Source organism: Myotis daubentonii, chromosome 1 (genome assembly GCF_963259705.1).
Source record: "Myotis daubentonii chromosome 1, mMyoDau2.1, whole genome shotgun sequence".
NCBI classification, from domain to species: domain Eukaryota; kingdom Metazoa; phylum Chordata; class Mammalia; order Chiroptera; family Vespertilionidae; genus Myotis; species Myotis daubentonii.
The window spans coordinates 21,198,417-21,213,770 of NC_081840.1; the positions used below are offsets into that span (position 1 = coordinate 21,198,417).

The window sequence follows — 15,354 nt, forward strand, 5'->3', positions numbered from 1 at the left end:
CTATTATTAGATAGGATTACTGAGGAGCAAGGGGGTAGAGGACAGGGTGACACAAAATATGGCCCAAATTTCCAAGGTTTGGTGCTTCATTGTACCCCATTCCCCAGTATGGAACTTAAAGGGCCGATGCACATCTGCTCCCTTGAGGTGGGCTGGCCAGGCCAAGCAGCACATGCCCACACGTCTTGCCCTGTCACCACAAGGAGGAACAAACTCACGAGTGAGCTTTCGACCTCCCCCACCTTTAATATCGAGGAATAGACAAATCCTCAGGTTGCGTGTTTGAAAAAGCCAGAGGTGGATAAAAATAATTCAATGACAAATGCTGGAAAAACATACAAAGGGGCAGAAGCCAGACATTCGTGGGATTCCCTGACAGCTCCATCTACAAGGAAGGGCTGGGCTGGAAAAAAACAGGGCCTCAGGTTCCTGCCAAGCCGTCTGAGGCCCCGTCCTTCCCAAATCATTCCAAGCAGCAGCCAAGACTTTACAGTAACCCTTCTAGGTCTCACAAAGAAAGATGCACCATGCAACCACTGAGTGCTCCCCACCTAGAAGTGCTCCTCCCTACGTGGTTCAATTCCATGCGAGGCTGGAAATAATGAGAAGACACCGCTGTGTATGGATCCTCAGCTCCTAACAACTCCCCATGTGCCCAGAAAATGGATCACTGAAAGGCAGCTGAAAAATCCTACCCATCTCATTGGCTAAATAAAAGCTTATTAAATACCCAGGTATCAGCATTCAGAAACCGAATGGATCCCTTTAAGAAAAAAGAGGTCATGACCACTAGTACCTGCATCCCGGAGGCCCTATTGTATAATTCTAAATCGGCCTTGCTCGGAGGCACACCTCAGGCTTCTCAACATGTGACTGTATTTGGCCCTGACTACTTTCTCTTCTGGAGAGTAGCCTGCAATTAATCTCACTTATTACCTCTGAAAAGTAACAACAGAGGAATGGCTGGTCAAGTCCAACTCCAGAGTGTCTAGGGAACTGCAAGCTACATGGCCAGGCCTCAGACTGTCTGGGCAAGTCATGGGCTCTTTGCCTTCCTCCCCACAACAAAGCTTGAGCAGGGACTCCAGACAGACCAAAGGAACCGAGGGATTTGAGGAGCTGGGCTGAGCTCACACTGACCCAATGGGAGACGACAGCCCTGAGGCTACATTTGGGATGGTTTCAGAAAGCGGGGGAAGAACAAGGTTGTCTGGTGAAAACTTGTGTGATCCATAAAATTGAGAACAATAGCAACACCGCAGGGAAATGAAAAATAACACTATTTGCAGAGTTCTCGTGAGTCACCAGTTTTCATTCCTGTGGCTACCAAGTCACTGAATCCTGATGAAAAGTGCAGCCAGCGATTGGTTCTCTTTACATCGTGTTACTGTTTACAGGACAGCCCAGTTCAGTGAGTTATCAGAGTGTATCGGCGCTGGAATCCACTGTTGCTATTGTAGAGGAACAAGTAAGAGTGCCTCTTACTTTCTTAGCACCCACTTCTAGGGAGATCAAAGTGCTTGAAGGGCAATCTAAAAGCTCTCAAAACAGGCCAGTTTATCTGTACGGACGCTTCCCTAAAGAAAACATTAAATGAATAGTGTAGGGTCACTTAGTGTCAAAACCAGTAATAGAACTCACCTCTCTATGTAAGTAATAGAACCAGTAATAGAACTCACCTCTCTATGTAAGTAATAGAACCAGTAATAGAACTCACCTCTCTATGTAAGTAATAGAACCAGTAATAGAACTCAGTCCCATATTCATGAAACTTAGTTACTACCAAGGGAGGAACAACAAGAGACTAAATACATAATCATAAGACAGTGACTTACCAAGTAAAATTAGAAATCGGGGCATGGTACGAAGAATGCCTGCTGTAGCCCACTTCACAGCCAGGTCTGGAGGAATCTCTGAGAATTCTCTTAGGGCTGTTTTAGGGTGGGTACCTCTGGGAATGCCACCTGGAGCCAGAACTCCCAACCTAGCCTCCAGGCTGTCCTGGCAACCAGAGGTTACCTGGGGGCAGAGGAAGATCTCCCAGGCCTACCCTGGACGGGAGTGGGAGCTAAAAATTGGCCCTTAAGCTTGAAGAACAGATGAAGAGAGGACTGTTGCAGGTACAACTAACACCACAAGGAAGGGGACTTTGTGGGGGTTACTTTCTGGCACCGGTGGCTCTGAGATGATTGTACGACGTGACATTCTGCCACAGCTCAGGAGCAGTCAGGCTGGGCGAAGGCCGCGCACAGAGCTGGCCTCGAAATCCTGGCTCTGACCCTGACAGATCCCTTCGTCGTTCTGCCTCTGCATTAACAGGTGCTACACCAAGAGAAGGCTCTCCTTATTTAAAAAATTCCCTCATTCCATCTGTAACTAACACTCAAACTCTACTTCTCCAAAATGTGTAGTTTTGACATTTTGTTTATAGAAAACGGCTGCAGCCTTATCCTATTGATAATATATCTGAGATTGCAGTGGAAATGTTTTCCATAGAAATAAGGCTCTGATTGTAAAATGGAAATGGAATATTTGGAAATATTTTATATGGAAAAGCAAGCTCTATAGTATAAACAGAATTTCTTTCGTACGACTTACGTCTTCGGAATTGTTTACTATCGGCTGTAAGTCACCAATGACAGGCTCCTCCTGGGAAGAGAACTGTGTGGGAGGATGCCTGGCTTGAAAAGTCTTGCTGTTCAGTCTTCAACTCTGTAACTCTCAATTGAGAGGATTCTTTTCACTCTTGACCACTGTGATTACTAGTGTAAAATACACTGGACCAGAGCATGATGTCATGTGTTTATATTTATGTTGTTTCCTGGGCAGAACCTGTTTCCCAAATTAGTTCCTTAAGAAACAGTTCTAACACCAACATACTTTAACAACAATCAGGTATTTCTGCCAGGCTCAAGTTTTTGGTCTCCCCTGCCAACTTTGGGGCAAGGCAGCATTAAACAGAAGGCTGGCTGGCTCGGCTGGCTCAATGGTTGAGCACTGACCTATGAACCAGGAGGTCATGGTTCGATTCCCAGTCAGGGCACATGCCTGGGTTGCAGGCTCGATTCCCAGTAGGGGGCGTGCAGGAGGCAGCCAATCAATGATTCTCTCTCATTATTGATGTTTCTAACTCTCTCTCCCTTCTTCTCTGAAATCATATTATACACATACACACACACACACACACACACACACATTTATTTATTTATTTTTTAAAGAGAGAAGGCTGGCTGGCAGAGGCTGGGAGCACTGGCAAGGAGGTGGAGGCTTGGTGGAACACCTGGGATAGAGCTTCTTTATTTGGAGAGAACGATATCTCAGCTAATGAGAATACTTCCTTGCAATAGTCACATCCCCCTCTAGCTCATTTGACTCATGGATAGATGAAATCAGAGCCTTATTTAATAGCCACTAAAGCAAGATGTACTAGGGGACTTAAAATATGGATTGAGACTAGAATTCAAGAGAGTGGTTTCTTTTGTAATTCAGAAGTTGCTTTATGGCCAGAACCTATCTGGATTTTATCCTCTGCCACTTCTCTCAACTATATAAAGGAAATTTCCTTCCAACTTCCCAAATGCAAATTGACCAGGAAGGCTGTTTTGAGTTTAATTAAAGAACCTAGATGAAAAAAATGTCCGTCAAAAGAAAAGAGTCCAAAGTTACTGAAATACAATGGATTACAAGGTATAAAAAAGAATAAGGAGATGAAGAGAAAATGTCAAAAGTTTCACATGATTTGAGTTATATGTGGAATCTAATGAAGAAAATAAATTGATGAACAAAACAGATCCAGAGACACTGAAACATGCAACAGACTGACTTATTTCAGAAGGGGGGGGGGGAGGTGTAACAGGAAGAGATTAAACAAAGAATTTATATTTGCACAGCCCATGGGCAAATAACAGTGCAGGGAAGGCCTGGGGAGGGGGGTGGGGGCAAGGTGGAAGGGGTCAGTGGAGGTAAAAAAAGAGGTGACATTGGTGATACTTTCAACAATAGTTTTTTAAAAAGTCAATACATGAAAATGTCGACAATAGGCAGGGATTAAACACAATATAAATTCTTGCTCTTTCACCCAGAAGTGAATTTATGGAACTGTATCAGATACTTCCTTTTCATTTGCTTTGCCCACAAACTGTCCAACAGGTGAAATGAGGCCCTATATTCAAGTGCCGTGGGACTGGGACAGCAGGGAAAGGCCCTCTTACCAGTGTCTATGCAGGAGCTCAAGGTGAAACTGGCTGGCTCCTGACCAGGCCATCCCTGTGCGACCCAAATATTAGCTCCCCGGTTCTCACGTACCTGCTTCCAGGAGGGGTGGGGTGGCTCTCAGGAGCTTGGGGTTCTGACCATGTCGGGCCGCTAGGACTGATGACAGGCCGAAGGGTGGGGGGAGTTGAAGCACTGCTTCTGTTTATGATGCCGCTCGTCAAATTCAGGTTTGATACCTAGAAGTGAAGTGAGGGAGATAATCTGATTTTACAGTTTTAGAAAAGTATCATTAAAAACACACAGGAAGAATCAAGGCCAAGGCAGGAGACGCTGACAATGAAGCCGAAGCTGCCGTGACAAAGGTCCCATCAAGGCTGGCCTCGCACACATCCCAGAGCAGAAGTGAGGGTGGCTAGTGTCAATGTAAGTACGGCCCTGGCCGGAGTTCCTCAGTGGTTAGAGCGTTGGCCTGTGCACCAGAGGGCATGGGTTCCATTCCTGGTCAAGGGCATGTACCTGGTTTGCAGGTCCAATCCCCCACCCCCTGTTGGGGCGTGTGTGGGAAGCAATCAATCAATGTGTTTCTGTCACATCTATGTTTCTCTCTCCCCTCCCCTCCTCCTTTCCTCTCTCTCTAAAAAAAATTTAAAAAATCAATGGATGACTCTGGATGGTGGGCACATGGTGTAATATACAGATCTTGTAACATAGAAACGCACACATGAAACCTGTATGTTCATGTTGACAAATGTCACCCCAATCAATTCAATAAAATTAAATAAAGAAAAAAATCAATAGAAAAAATATCCTCACTGCTTGGGTGAGGATTTAAAAAGAAAAAAAGAAACCCCCAAATCCTGATTATATAAGCTCAGAGTTATAGTTAAAAAAAAAAAATTAACAAGTATTTATTTTGCTCCTACCATGTGCAAAGCACTATACTGTCCTACTTGCTGTAAAATAAAAAGGTGAATAATAAAAACAGCAAGAATTTGTATTATTTACTTTGTGACAGGCAAGGTTCTGAGAAACTAGGCAAACTACTTAGTCTTTCTGGGTCTTGTGTCCTCATTTGGAAGTCCTAAATGCTCAATGAAGTTTAGTTATAAATAATACTTTTTATTATGAAATACAAAGGACTTGTTGCTTTAGAAAGAAAAAAGATGCAGTCACTAGCAAAATGGGCATTGACTGTAATAAACAATTTACGAAGAAAACTTATTCGCTAATTGAACATTTAAAACTAGTCACTTCCCCTGGCAACCAAAAACTGCAAATTATATTACCTCTTTTGTGTGTTATAGTAATAATAAAAAACATAGCATCTAATAATGGCAAGGAGTGATATTATACAGGTGCCTACACTATTTATGTGACTATAAACTGGTAGAATCTTTCTAGAAATAAATATGGCAATATATTATTAAAAGTATTATTAAAATATTTGTACACTTTGATGCTACAATCTAACTTCTGGGAACTATGCTCAAAACAACTGCATATGATCAATGACAGTGAATGTTATAATAGCAGTTACTGTTTAATGTGTCAGCTCTGTACAAATGAGCGCACTATATGCATCTCATTTCAATTGCCATAATTCTGTTGTAAGTACTATTATCATCTCCATTTTACAAAGAAGGAAATTGAGGCCTAGGATAGCTCTGACGCCTAGAGAAAAATGATAGAACTGGGATCTGAACCATGATCTTTGGAACTCCAATGCCTGTATTCTTTTTTTTTTTTTTAATATATTTTATTGATTTGTTACAGAGAGGAAGGGAGAGGGATAGAGAGTTAGAAACATCGATGAGAGAGAAACATCGATCAGCTGCCTTCTGCACACTCCCTACTGGGGATGTGCCGCAACCAAGGTACATGCCCTTGACTGGAATCGAACCTGGGACCTTTCGGTCCGCAGGCTGACGCTCTATCCACTGAGCCAAACCAGTTAGGGCAATGCCTGTATTCTTCTACTGTACTGTACTGTGAACAGATTTTGAAAACAAGCATTGATTTTAATACTGTAAAAGGAGAAGATATTAACGGCTAACAGTATTTTACATATATTTTACCCTACCCATATGAGGAAATATTCTGTATCCATTAGAATTTTTTTGAAAAATATAGCAACATGCTGATTTTTTTTTACAATATGAAACTGTATAGAGAGCAGATCCAAATTTTATTAAACATACACATGTACAGATACATACTCATGAAGGACCAGAAATAAAAATCCAATTCATAAATAGCATCTATTTCTGAATGGTGACTTATTTTCTTCTTTACACTTACCTATATTTTCCAAGTTTCCTATACTGGCCATGTTATTACTGTTAGAACCCCAAAGAAAAATTTTAATTCGCTATGAGAAATTCAGAGGATAGTTTGAGAAGCATTTCAGTGTAAGATCCACAGGGGATGCTGAAAAGAGAGGGGACACAGCTGAATGCAGGACACAGCTGAGTATGACACACTAGGGAATAGTGACATAATGAGAAGTACGTTTAAAAAAGTGTTTTTCTATAAGATGTCCTAAGAAGCTAATAATTTTGACATCCTATATAATAAAAGCGACCAGTTGCTATGATGTGCACTGACCACCAGGGGGCAGACGCTCTGACTGGTAGGTTAGCTTGCTGCTGGGGTCTGGCTGATTGGGACTGGGCCAGAGGGCCCCAATCGGCCGAGGGACCCCTCCCATGCACGAATTCGTGCACAGGGCCTCTAGTTGACAAATAAAAATATACCGGGGTTTTAAAAAATCTTAAAATTCTGAAAGAAAAAGTTATTTTCAGCAACAGTATACTGCTTCATTCCTGGTTACAGATTCTTTAAGTAAAAATTTCCTAGGCCTGTGTCTTCACACCAAAGGACCCAAATATTTTTTATTGGGAAAAAGCTATTTTCCATAGGTCAGGAGTGATTTCAGGGGTCTATAGAGACTGGGGTACAGGACACTCGGGCTGCACCCTCCACTGTGGACCCAGGAGCCAACCTTGGCTTGTCCATTCTGACTCCCTTCTGCTGCTACCAGGGGGAAGAAGAAAGATACCCACTAACTGAGGACAGGGAAGATACAGTGGCAGGTTATGGCAGTCACCTCTGGCACCTGGTACCGTTGAAGAGCCTGGCCTTCTCCTGTACCACAGAGACAACACAGGCCAGGTTCTCAGACATTCAAACAGACTCCCTGCAGGATTGCACTCACTCCTGGCCAGCACTGAGCCCCCTCCTTCCGGCCCTGAAGCACCAGGCCTGCCTAATTAGACATGAGCATGCGGCTTGTAAAAGTTCTACAAAGTGAGAAAGGTCTTTGTGATAACAGCATCTCCAACTACTATCTCAATCAGTTGTGCCAAAAAAACTAATAAAAGAGGCTTATTCATAATTTATAGTGAAACAGCAATAAAATAAAAATGTACACACTTTACCATGTTTAAGTATAAACTGTATAGTTTGGAGATGAGTGAATGTGAATGAGAAGAGACTTCAGATTTGGTAAATCTTCTCTCTTTTGGCAAAGCTGCCCCTCATTTAGGCATCATTTCACCATAATAGCTAAGAGTTCCTGAAAGCTCACGGTGTGCCATGTCCTAGGTGTCCTTGCATTATCTTGACATGCATTATCCCATTTAACTCTGAGCGAGCCCTTTGAAGTAGGCTCTACTTCAGTATTATAAAAGGAGGAAACTAAAATGGAGAGAGGGCAAACAATTAGATAAAGTCACATACCTACTAAGATTAGCAGAGAATGTTCTCCAAGGGCACTTGGTATACTTTGGCCAAGTAATGTGGTTTAAGGTTTGTGTTCTTACAGCAGTAGTGTCAGGCACTCAGGAGTGAGGTTTCATATCTCACCCCTTACCCACTGCTCAAGGAGGTAGACAGTGCTAGACTCCCTCTCAAAGATGGAGAGACTAAGGCTCAGAGAAGGCATGTAAGTAACCTGGTCAAGGTCACCTAACAGTTGCAGAACTGGTTACAATCATTTTCTAGTTTTGTAACTAGTTACCCTTAACTATTGTAGATTTTTAAAATATCCCGATACAGACCTCAAATTCTGAAAACAGAGGTTATATAGGGAATGATTACACCAAACTATTATACCAGCTTTTCTTTCTTCCCTATAAATTTTATCTCCCACGTATTACCCTTCACCAGAGGATATTAAATAAGTAAAGCAAAGAAAAAAACATTATCAGTCAGTGTTTCTTAGCAGGTGTAGTGAAGGTGGCATGAACACAAAACTAATTTTGGGCTCTTGGTGGGTTTTTCCATGTAACATCTATTCCTTATTTCATGGATAAATCAAGAATTGGGAGCCACTATGACTGCCTTCTACACAAAAGCAAAGCATCATTGTTCATCTATTTTTAGAAATAGCAAAAGTGACCACTACTCAAATGAGAGATTATACAAGGAATAAGAAAACTTTCAAAGCTTTTCATCTTTCTTGCCAAAGGATTCCTGCAAAAAAAAAAAAATAATAATAACCTGTCTCTATTAAGTAATAACAACCTGCCCCTCTTAATATTCTATTCTTCCTTCTGTGGTTTTGTCTAGGAGACACTCAGCATTTATGTCATAATTACCCCAACTTCATCCAGCTCTGTTTTCCTAGGACATAGTTGCTAATAAAGAATCAAATAATTTGGGGCTCTCTTAGAATCTCCTTGACCCAGTCCTTCAGACAAGCCATCACCAATCGATCAGAAGTGACAAGGGAGATAAAAACTTATTTTTAATTCCTAAAACAGTGCTAGCCAACAGAATGAATTGTGATGATGGAAATGCTCTATAATCTGCACTGTCCGATACCGTAGCCACTAGCCACATGTGGCTATTATGTATTTGAAATGTGGCTGGTATGATTGAAGAACAAGATTTTAAACTTTATATAACTTTAAAAAATTGTAATCCTCACCTCAGGATAAGTTTTTATTGATTTCAGTGAGAGAGGAAGAGAGAGAGAGAAACATCGATGCAAGGGAGAAACATTCATTGGTTGCCTCCTGTAGGGAGGATCAAACTTGCAACTAGGTATGTGCCCTGACGGGGAATCGAACACGCAACCTTTTTGGTGTGCGGGATGATGCTCCAACCAACTGAACCACCTGGCCAGGGTGACTTTATACATCTTAAATTTAGAAAAACCACATACAACTATTGGCTACCTTAAGAGACAACACAGCTCTAGAATCTCAACTAGATCTGGCTGAATCTTATGTATACAGATTTATGTACTGCTGAGGTTTGGTCCGAAAACAATTATCTCTAGATTGAATAAGTTAAGAAAGCCTTTGGCCCTTCCATTCAGCTTTGTAAGAGCAGCGGCATGACTCACTGAACTAAAATGGACTCAAGCATCGAATGTGGCCCTACAAGCACCTTGTGTTGACTAGGGAAGACGGAAGGGCAGGGCAAATCTCCCAGCACTGACCAGGCCTTAATAAACTGAACAAGCCAATTAGGGTTCACACCCGAAGGCTTCTTCCCTAGCGGGGCAAAGGGAGGATGAATATGGCTGTCACCAGGCGACACCTGCTTCTCTGTCCATCTACTAGTATATTTCCCGAGGTAACATAACAAAACCAGCTTTGATCAGATGAAGAGAAAGTGAAAAATGGCACTTATATATACCTGGTTCGCAATGATGATCAACATTTCACTACTAAAGAATATTAAACAAAATGAGGCTTACAGCACATAAAGATACGGCATCCGTCACAAAAGGGGTGGCTCAGCATTTCTGTTAGGAGCATTAGTCTATTAGGGTGGAGTCACAGCCACTGGGCCAGTGGCTTCTCTGGGCTAATAACCAGAGTCCATGCCACTAAATAGGCTGGCAACTCATGGATTCATGCTTTTGGTCACAAAAGGGTCTGGGAAACAGATGAGATCATTAACTAAAACCCATTTCAAGGACTGAAACCATGACTAAAAAACATGCCTTATTGATAATAGATATAAACAGCTTTATGTGCAAAAGGCAGGACACACATATAAGAACCTTCAATTCTGTGTTTGGATCTCTAAAATGTTCTACCATAATCAATATTTATGCAAATATGAAACCTTCCGGGTTCACTGCAATAACAGTAATAATAATAACCAAGCCATGGGAGCACTAACGATGGTTACGTTTAATGGACACTTTGTTTTTGCCAGGCATTGTTCTAAGCTATACATACTCATTTTATCTCCAAGACAACTCTCGTAGGTATAATTATTTCCCTCACTTATAGATGGGAAAATTGAGATTGAGAGGCAAAATAACTTGCTCAAGAATAAAAAATTATTACATGTCAGCCACTAGTTTCAACTCCTAGTCGGCCCCCTGCAATATCTCCTGAATCTTGTAGCTGTTTTTTTCTTCACCCTGTTCCCGTACCCCACCCAGGCCTTCTCTGCACTATTATCTGTGTCCATGCATTATGCATACATGCATATAAGTTCTTTGATTAATCTCTTCCCACCTCACCCCTCTTCCCTCTGAGATTCATCTGTCTAGTAGTCCATGCGTCTATGTCTCTGGAACTATTTTGTTTATCAGTTTATTTTGTTCATTAGGTTTTAACCACTGTTACTCCCACTGCTTGGAACCACTGAGCCTAGAACTTAAAATTTCACCTGTGGACCAGCAACATCTGTATTACCTGGGAGCTCGCTAAAAACACAGACTCAGTCCAGCCTCAGCCCCAGTGAATGAAAAACTGCATTTGACAAGATCCACGTATAATTCACATGCGTCTTAACGTTTGAGAAGCACTTATTGTGGGGTGGGGTGGGGCGATGCTAGAAACGAAAGGAGAAAACAGAAAAGAGGAACCACTCAACAGTTCTCCTCCCTAAAGCTCAGGGATCTTCCAAAATCTGCCGGGAATGCCCTGATGGGGTGAGGAGCAAGACAGAAAACAATCAAGGGGAAGGAGTAGAGAAAATAATTCTACGAGGGACGTTACGGTTTTACTATTTCTCAACGTTGTTTGTATGCACAAACATTAATATGAGTAACTTTAATATGCCAAAGATACAAAAGTGGGTAAGATAATTTAGAACAAGCTTCAAAATATTCCAAGTCTGCCTGGCCAGTTGGCTCAGCGGGTTGGAGTGCTGTCCCATACACCAAAAAGTTGCAGGTTCAATTCCCGGTCAGGGCACATACCTAGGTTGCAGGTTTGATTCCCGGTCAGGGACCCTATGGGAGGCAACCGATGGATGTTTCTCTCGCACATCAATGTTTTTTCCCCTCTCTCTCTAAAAATCAATGAAACATATCTTTGGGTGAGGATTGAAAAAAAATATATATGTAGTCCAAGGTTACTTGTTATGCTGACATGAGAAACAGTGGTCATTAAAAATAAACCAAAACATTTAAGCCTAAAAACACTCAGCTTGTTAAACATCCTTCCACCCCTGCCTTTCTGTAGCTGGTCAGCTGAGTGAGTGACTGCCGGTGGGAAAGCCCAGTCACGGATCCCACCTCGACCCAGCGCTCAGGCAGGTGCTTCACTCCTGGCTGTCCTCCTCCGCTTCCTCCGCTGCTCCCACTCCCCTGGAGCGGCTCACCCACAGGCTCCGCTCCTGCGCCTTTCTCCATGTCCATTTCCACAGTGACCTCAGTGCATTTTTTTCTTTTAATACCAAAACACTGTTTATTTTAGAGCCAGCCTTCCGAATAAGGCAGGTGAGCAAATATCTGAATGTGTGGGGTAGGGACACATTGCACGCATTCCATCTAGACAGGTGTTTAAATTACAGCGGGAATAAATACAGGTGATGGATTGAAAAGAGGGTAGGAGAAACAGAGAGGGAGCCAAGTTCCGGCGGCTGGCCCGCCCAAGTGTTATTGCTTGTTACTGCTGTTTGCTAAAAGTAGTGCTGCTGCCAGTGCTATAATTAAAATATGATGGTATTGCCCCGATGGCTTCCCAGAATATACCACCACCCACCCAGATACATAACCTCTTGGTATCTAAAGAGGACCAGGGCCAGGCCTAACCTAGATCACTGTTGCTCTAGTTGGCATGCTCTAGAAATGCTGGGGTCCTACGTGATCAAAACAGTCCCAACCTCAGATGATTTGATAAATATTCGCTGCATTGCCTATCACAGGCAAGGCCTTGGGTAAACCTTAGGGGTATATACAGATTCAACTGTGGCCCCTGCTCTAAAGCCACAAAGGAATTTGTGTTCACCCAGACAAACAGCAACATACGAGGCCTCCAGAATGTAAGTGCCATAAAGAAAGTGCTAAGGAAATTCAAAGAAGGCGTCTGAGCTGGGCCTGGGAGGATAGGTAGGAGATGTTGGGGGAGGGAGTGAGGACAGCAGTTCCTACCTGGCAAGAAAAATCGTTAAGTAATGCAAAAACAAATAAGCAGGAAGAAGATCTGAGAAACAAAAAGCAGTCTACTAGTAATTTGGCAAAAGCCTAGAGCAGAAGAGAGGAAGAGGCAGACAAACAGCTCGGAGAGGTCTTTGCGCACCACGCTAAAGATTCTGTCCTTCATCTATAGGCCAACAGTAAGCTTGCTCAGGGTTCTGAGAGTAGCGCTGCATCAGAATTTGGGCAGGCAGTTGAGAATCCCAAGTCTGGCGAGAGGTAATAAGGCCGGGATGAGGACATACTAGTATTACGGCTGGTCTCCCCTCATTTCCCGCCTGGGCTAAGGCAGAGTGCTGGGCCTTGGAGCCGGAGAACTGCATCTGTAATACAATATATTCACTCGAGTTCGTGTGCTCATTGTTCACGTTTTCTTTTTGGATCGGCCGTCTTTTGGATTCCATTTTCCCATGTAGCGGGTGAAGAAGGGGCTGCCTGCCCCTTAAGAGAGAGAAGGTCAAAGAGTGGGAAGCTGAAGCCGCTTTGCTCTAGGGCCCCCTGAGAAAAGGCACCTTTCCTTAGCTGTGTCTTTCCATACTTGTCTTCAACAGTAAAGTGGTTTTGAGGATCAAGATTAGGGGAGGGTCTGGGGGGAAGGCACCCCAGGAGGATGACTAGATGGCCCCAGTGCTTCAGTCTAGGTCTGAGGCTTGGAGGGCAAAAGGAGACATTGCATCATATGCCCAAGTCACTAAAAGCTCGGGGTTCCACTCAGGAGTTTAGAACCAAAAATCTGACAGTAATTAAAGAAGGCTTTCACTTGAAGGATCCCCTCTGGGCATCTTCTCCTCAACCTCAAGATGGTGACGATGGAATCCTGGGTTCCAGCCACAGTTCTCTGAATCTGAATTTAATGACTGTGTGTGCAGTAATGTCCAGCCCCCGCTTTAAGCCCCCAAACCAAACATACTGACATCTAAAGATGGCGAGGCTTTAGTAGATACTTGAAAAACACCACCACGGGTTAATGAAAAAAGTGGGATGCTGGTATCCAGCAGGACTCCTTGAGAACTCACCAGCTCAACTGTCAGCCAGCATCTGCCTCTATGTACCCAGGTACTATCAGTCCCTTAGGGACAAGACTTCACTCATAGCAAACCACAGAATCCCACATTTCTTTAAAAGTGGTTTGTTTATAAATGTAGTGACAAAAACCCTCCTCTAACTGGGCCTGCAGATTTTCACATGACTTTACCTTTCTTGACACAGAAGCAATTTCCTCATTCTAGCATAGTCAATAAAAATCTTAGATAATTCTTGTCTGATGAGGCCCAGAGATGAGGTTTCAAAAGATTATTTCATTAATTCAACAAATATTTATCAGACACCTACTCTATGAGTGGCATTCTTTTGAGCACTGAAGATAGCCTGGTGGGGAACATATCACTAAATATATAAAACTAGAGGCCCGTTGCACGAAGAGATTCATGCAATAGGCCTTCCTTCCCCTGGCTGCCGGCACTGGTTTTCCTCCGGCACCCGGGACCCAGGCCTTCGCTCCGGCTGCAGTGGAGAAGCGAAGCCTCTTCAGCCTTCAGTCTTCGCTGCTCTGGCCGGAGCCTTCAGTCTTCACTCCGCGCCTGCGTATGCAAATTAACCACCATCTTTGTTGGGTTAATTTGCATACACTCCTGATTGGCTGGTGAGTGTAGCGGAGGGATGGTCAATTTACATGTTTGTCTATTATTAGGTAAGATGTGTGAAGCAAGGATGACTATAAATTTGGAACAATCATTTTGGGCCAAATCATTAATATTAATAGCCATATCTGACCTAAAAGTTTTGAGAGGTTCTTGCAGACCCTGGGTTTATTGGGCACCAATAGGAACCTAGTTGGGATAATTTCTATAAACCATTTGAAATTAATGCAAATTTCTAAGTTTGAGTGTACATTTTTTTTCAGGAGAAAGAATACAGTTTTCATTCAGTTCTCAAAGGGATCTCTGACTCCAGAAAGGTTAAGAAGCATTTGGACTGACATGAATACAAATTTGTCTAAATTTGCATTCATACTGTCCTCTCTGCAGGCTCAAGCACTGACATGGCTACAACTCCGGGTAATGTCACAGGGACCACAGGCTCTCAGTGCTAAGCTCAGTCATTTTAGTCTAATGAGAGTCCTTATTCAAACAGGAAGAGGCAGAAACGCACAAAGGGAAAGAGCAGGGAGTCAGACAGACCTGGATTTGAATCTGGATCAGTCACTTTCCATTTTGTGACCATAGCAGTCACTTAATCTCTAAGCTTCTAATTTCTTCGTCTATAAAAAAAAAATATGTACCTCATATGGTTAAAGAGAGAATACTTACGAAGTGCTTGGCACAGTGCCTATAACTAAAGTAGACATTCAACTAATGTCAGCTGCTTTTTTATGAAGGGCAGGTATGGTCTCATCAATTTTTAAAATGGAGAGCAATCGTTTAAAAAAATATAAAAACCGACAAAATACAGAAAAATTCTTTTCAATTTAGCTTGCATGTGTTAAGTACCTACCAAGTGCTAGGAGAAGGTTAGAAAGAATTGCCATCATCTACACTAATAAAAGACAAAGATGCTAATTGACTGTACCTTCCCTATGCCCAAGCCATGCCCACCAGCCAATCAGAGCAACTGTATGCAAATTAACCCAACCAAGATGGCGGCCAGCAGCCACGGAGCTGAAGCAAGTAGGAGGCTTGGTTGCCCCAGCGATGGAGGAAGCCAAGCTTCCCACCTGCTCTGGCCAGCTGTGGCCTCCACAAAAGGCA

The 15,354-nt window shown here is 42.9% G+C and overlaps 1 protein-coding gene across 24 annotated transcripts in view; it reads right to left on the minus strand.

Moving 5' to 3' along the window:
• Nucleotides 1–15,354, minus strand: part of TTLL5 (tubulin tyrosine ligase like 5) — a 264,490-nt gene that overhangs the window by 115,233 nt on the left and 133,903 nt on the right. For all 24 annotated transcript variants that reach the window (XM_059689876.1, XM_059689822.1, XM_059689866.1 and 21 more), the window contains one exon: nucleotides 4,306–4,451. In XM_059689876.1, the coding sequence (XP_059545859.1) occupies nucleotides 4,306–4,451 (146 nt within the window). The remainder of the gene's footprint in view (nucleotides 1–4,305; nucleotides 4,452–15,354) is intronic.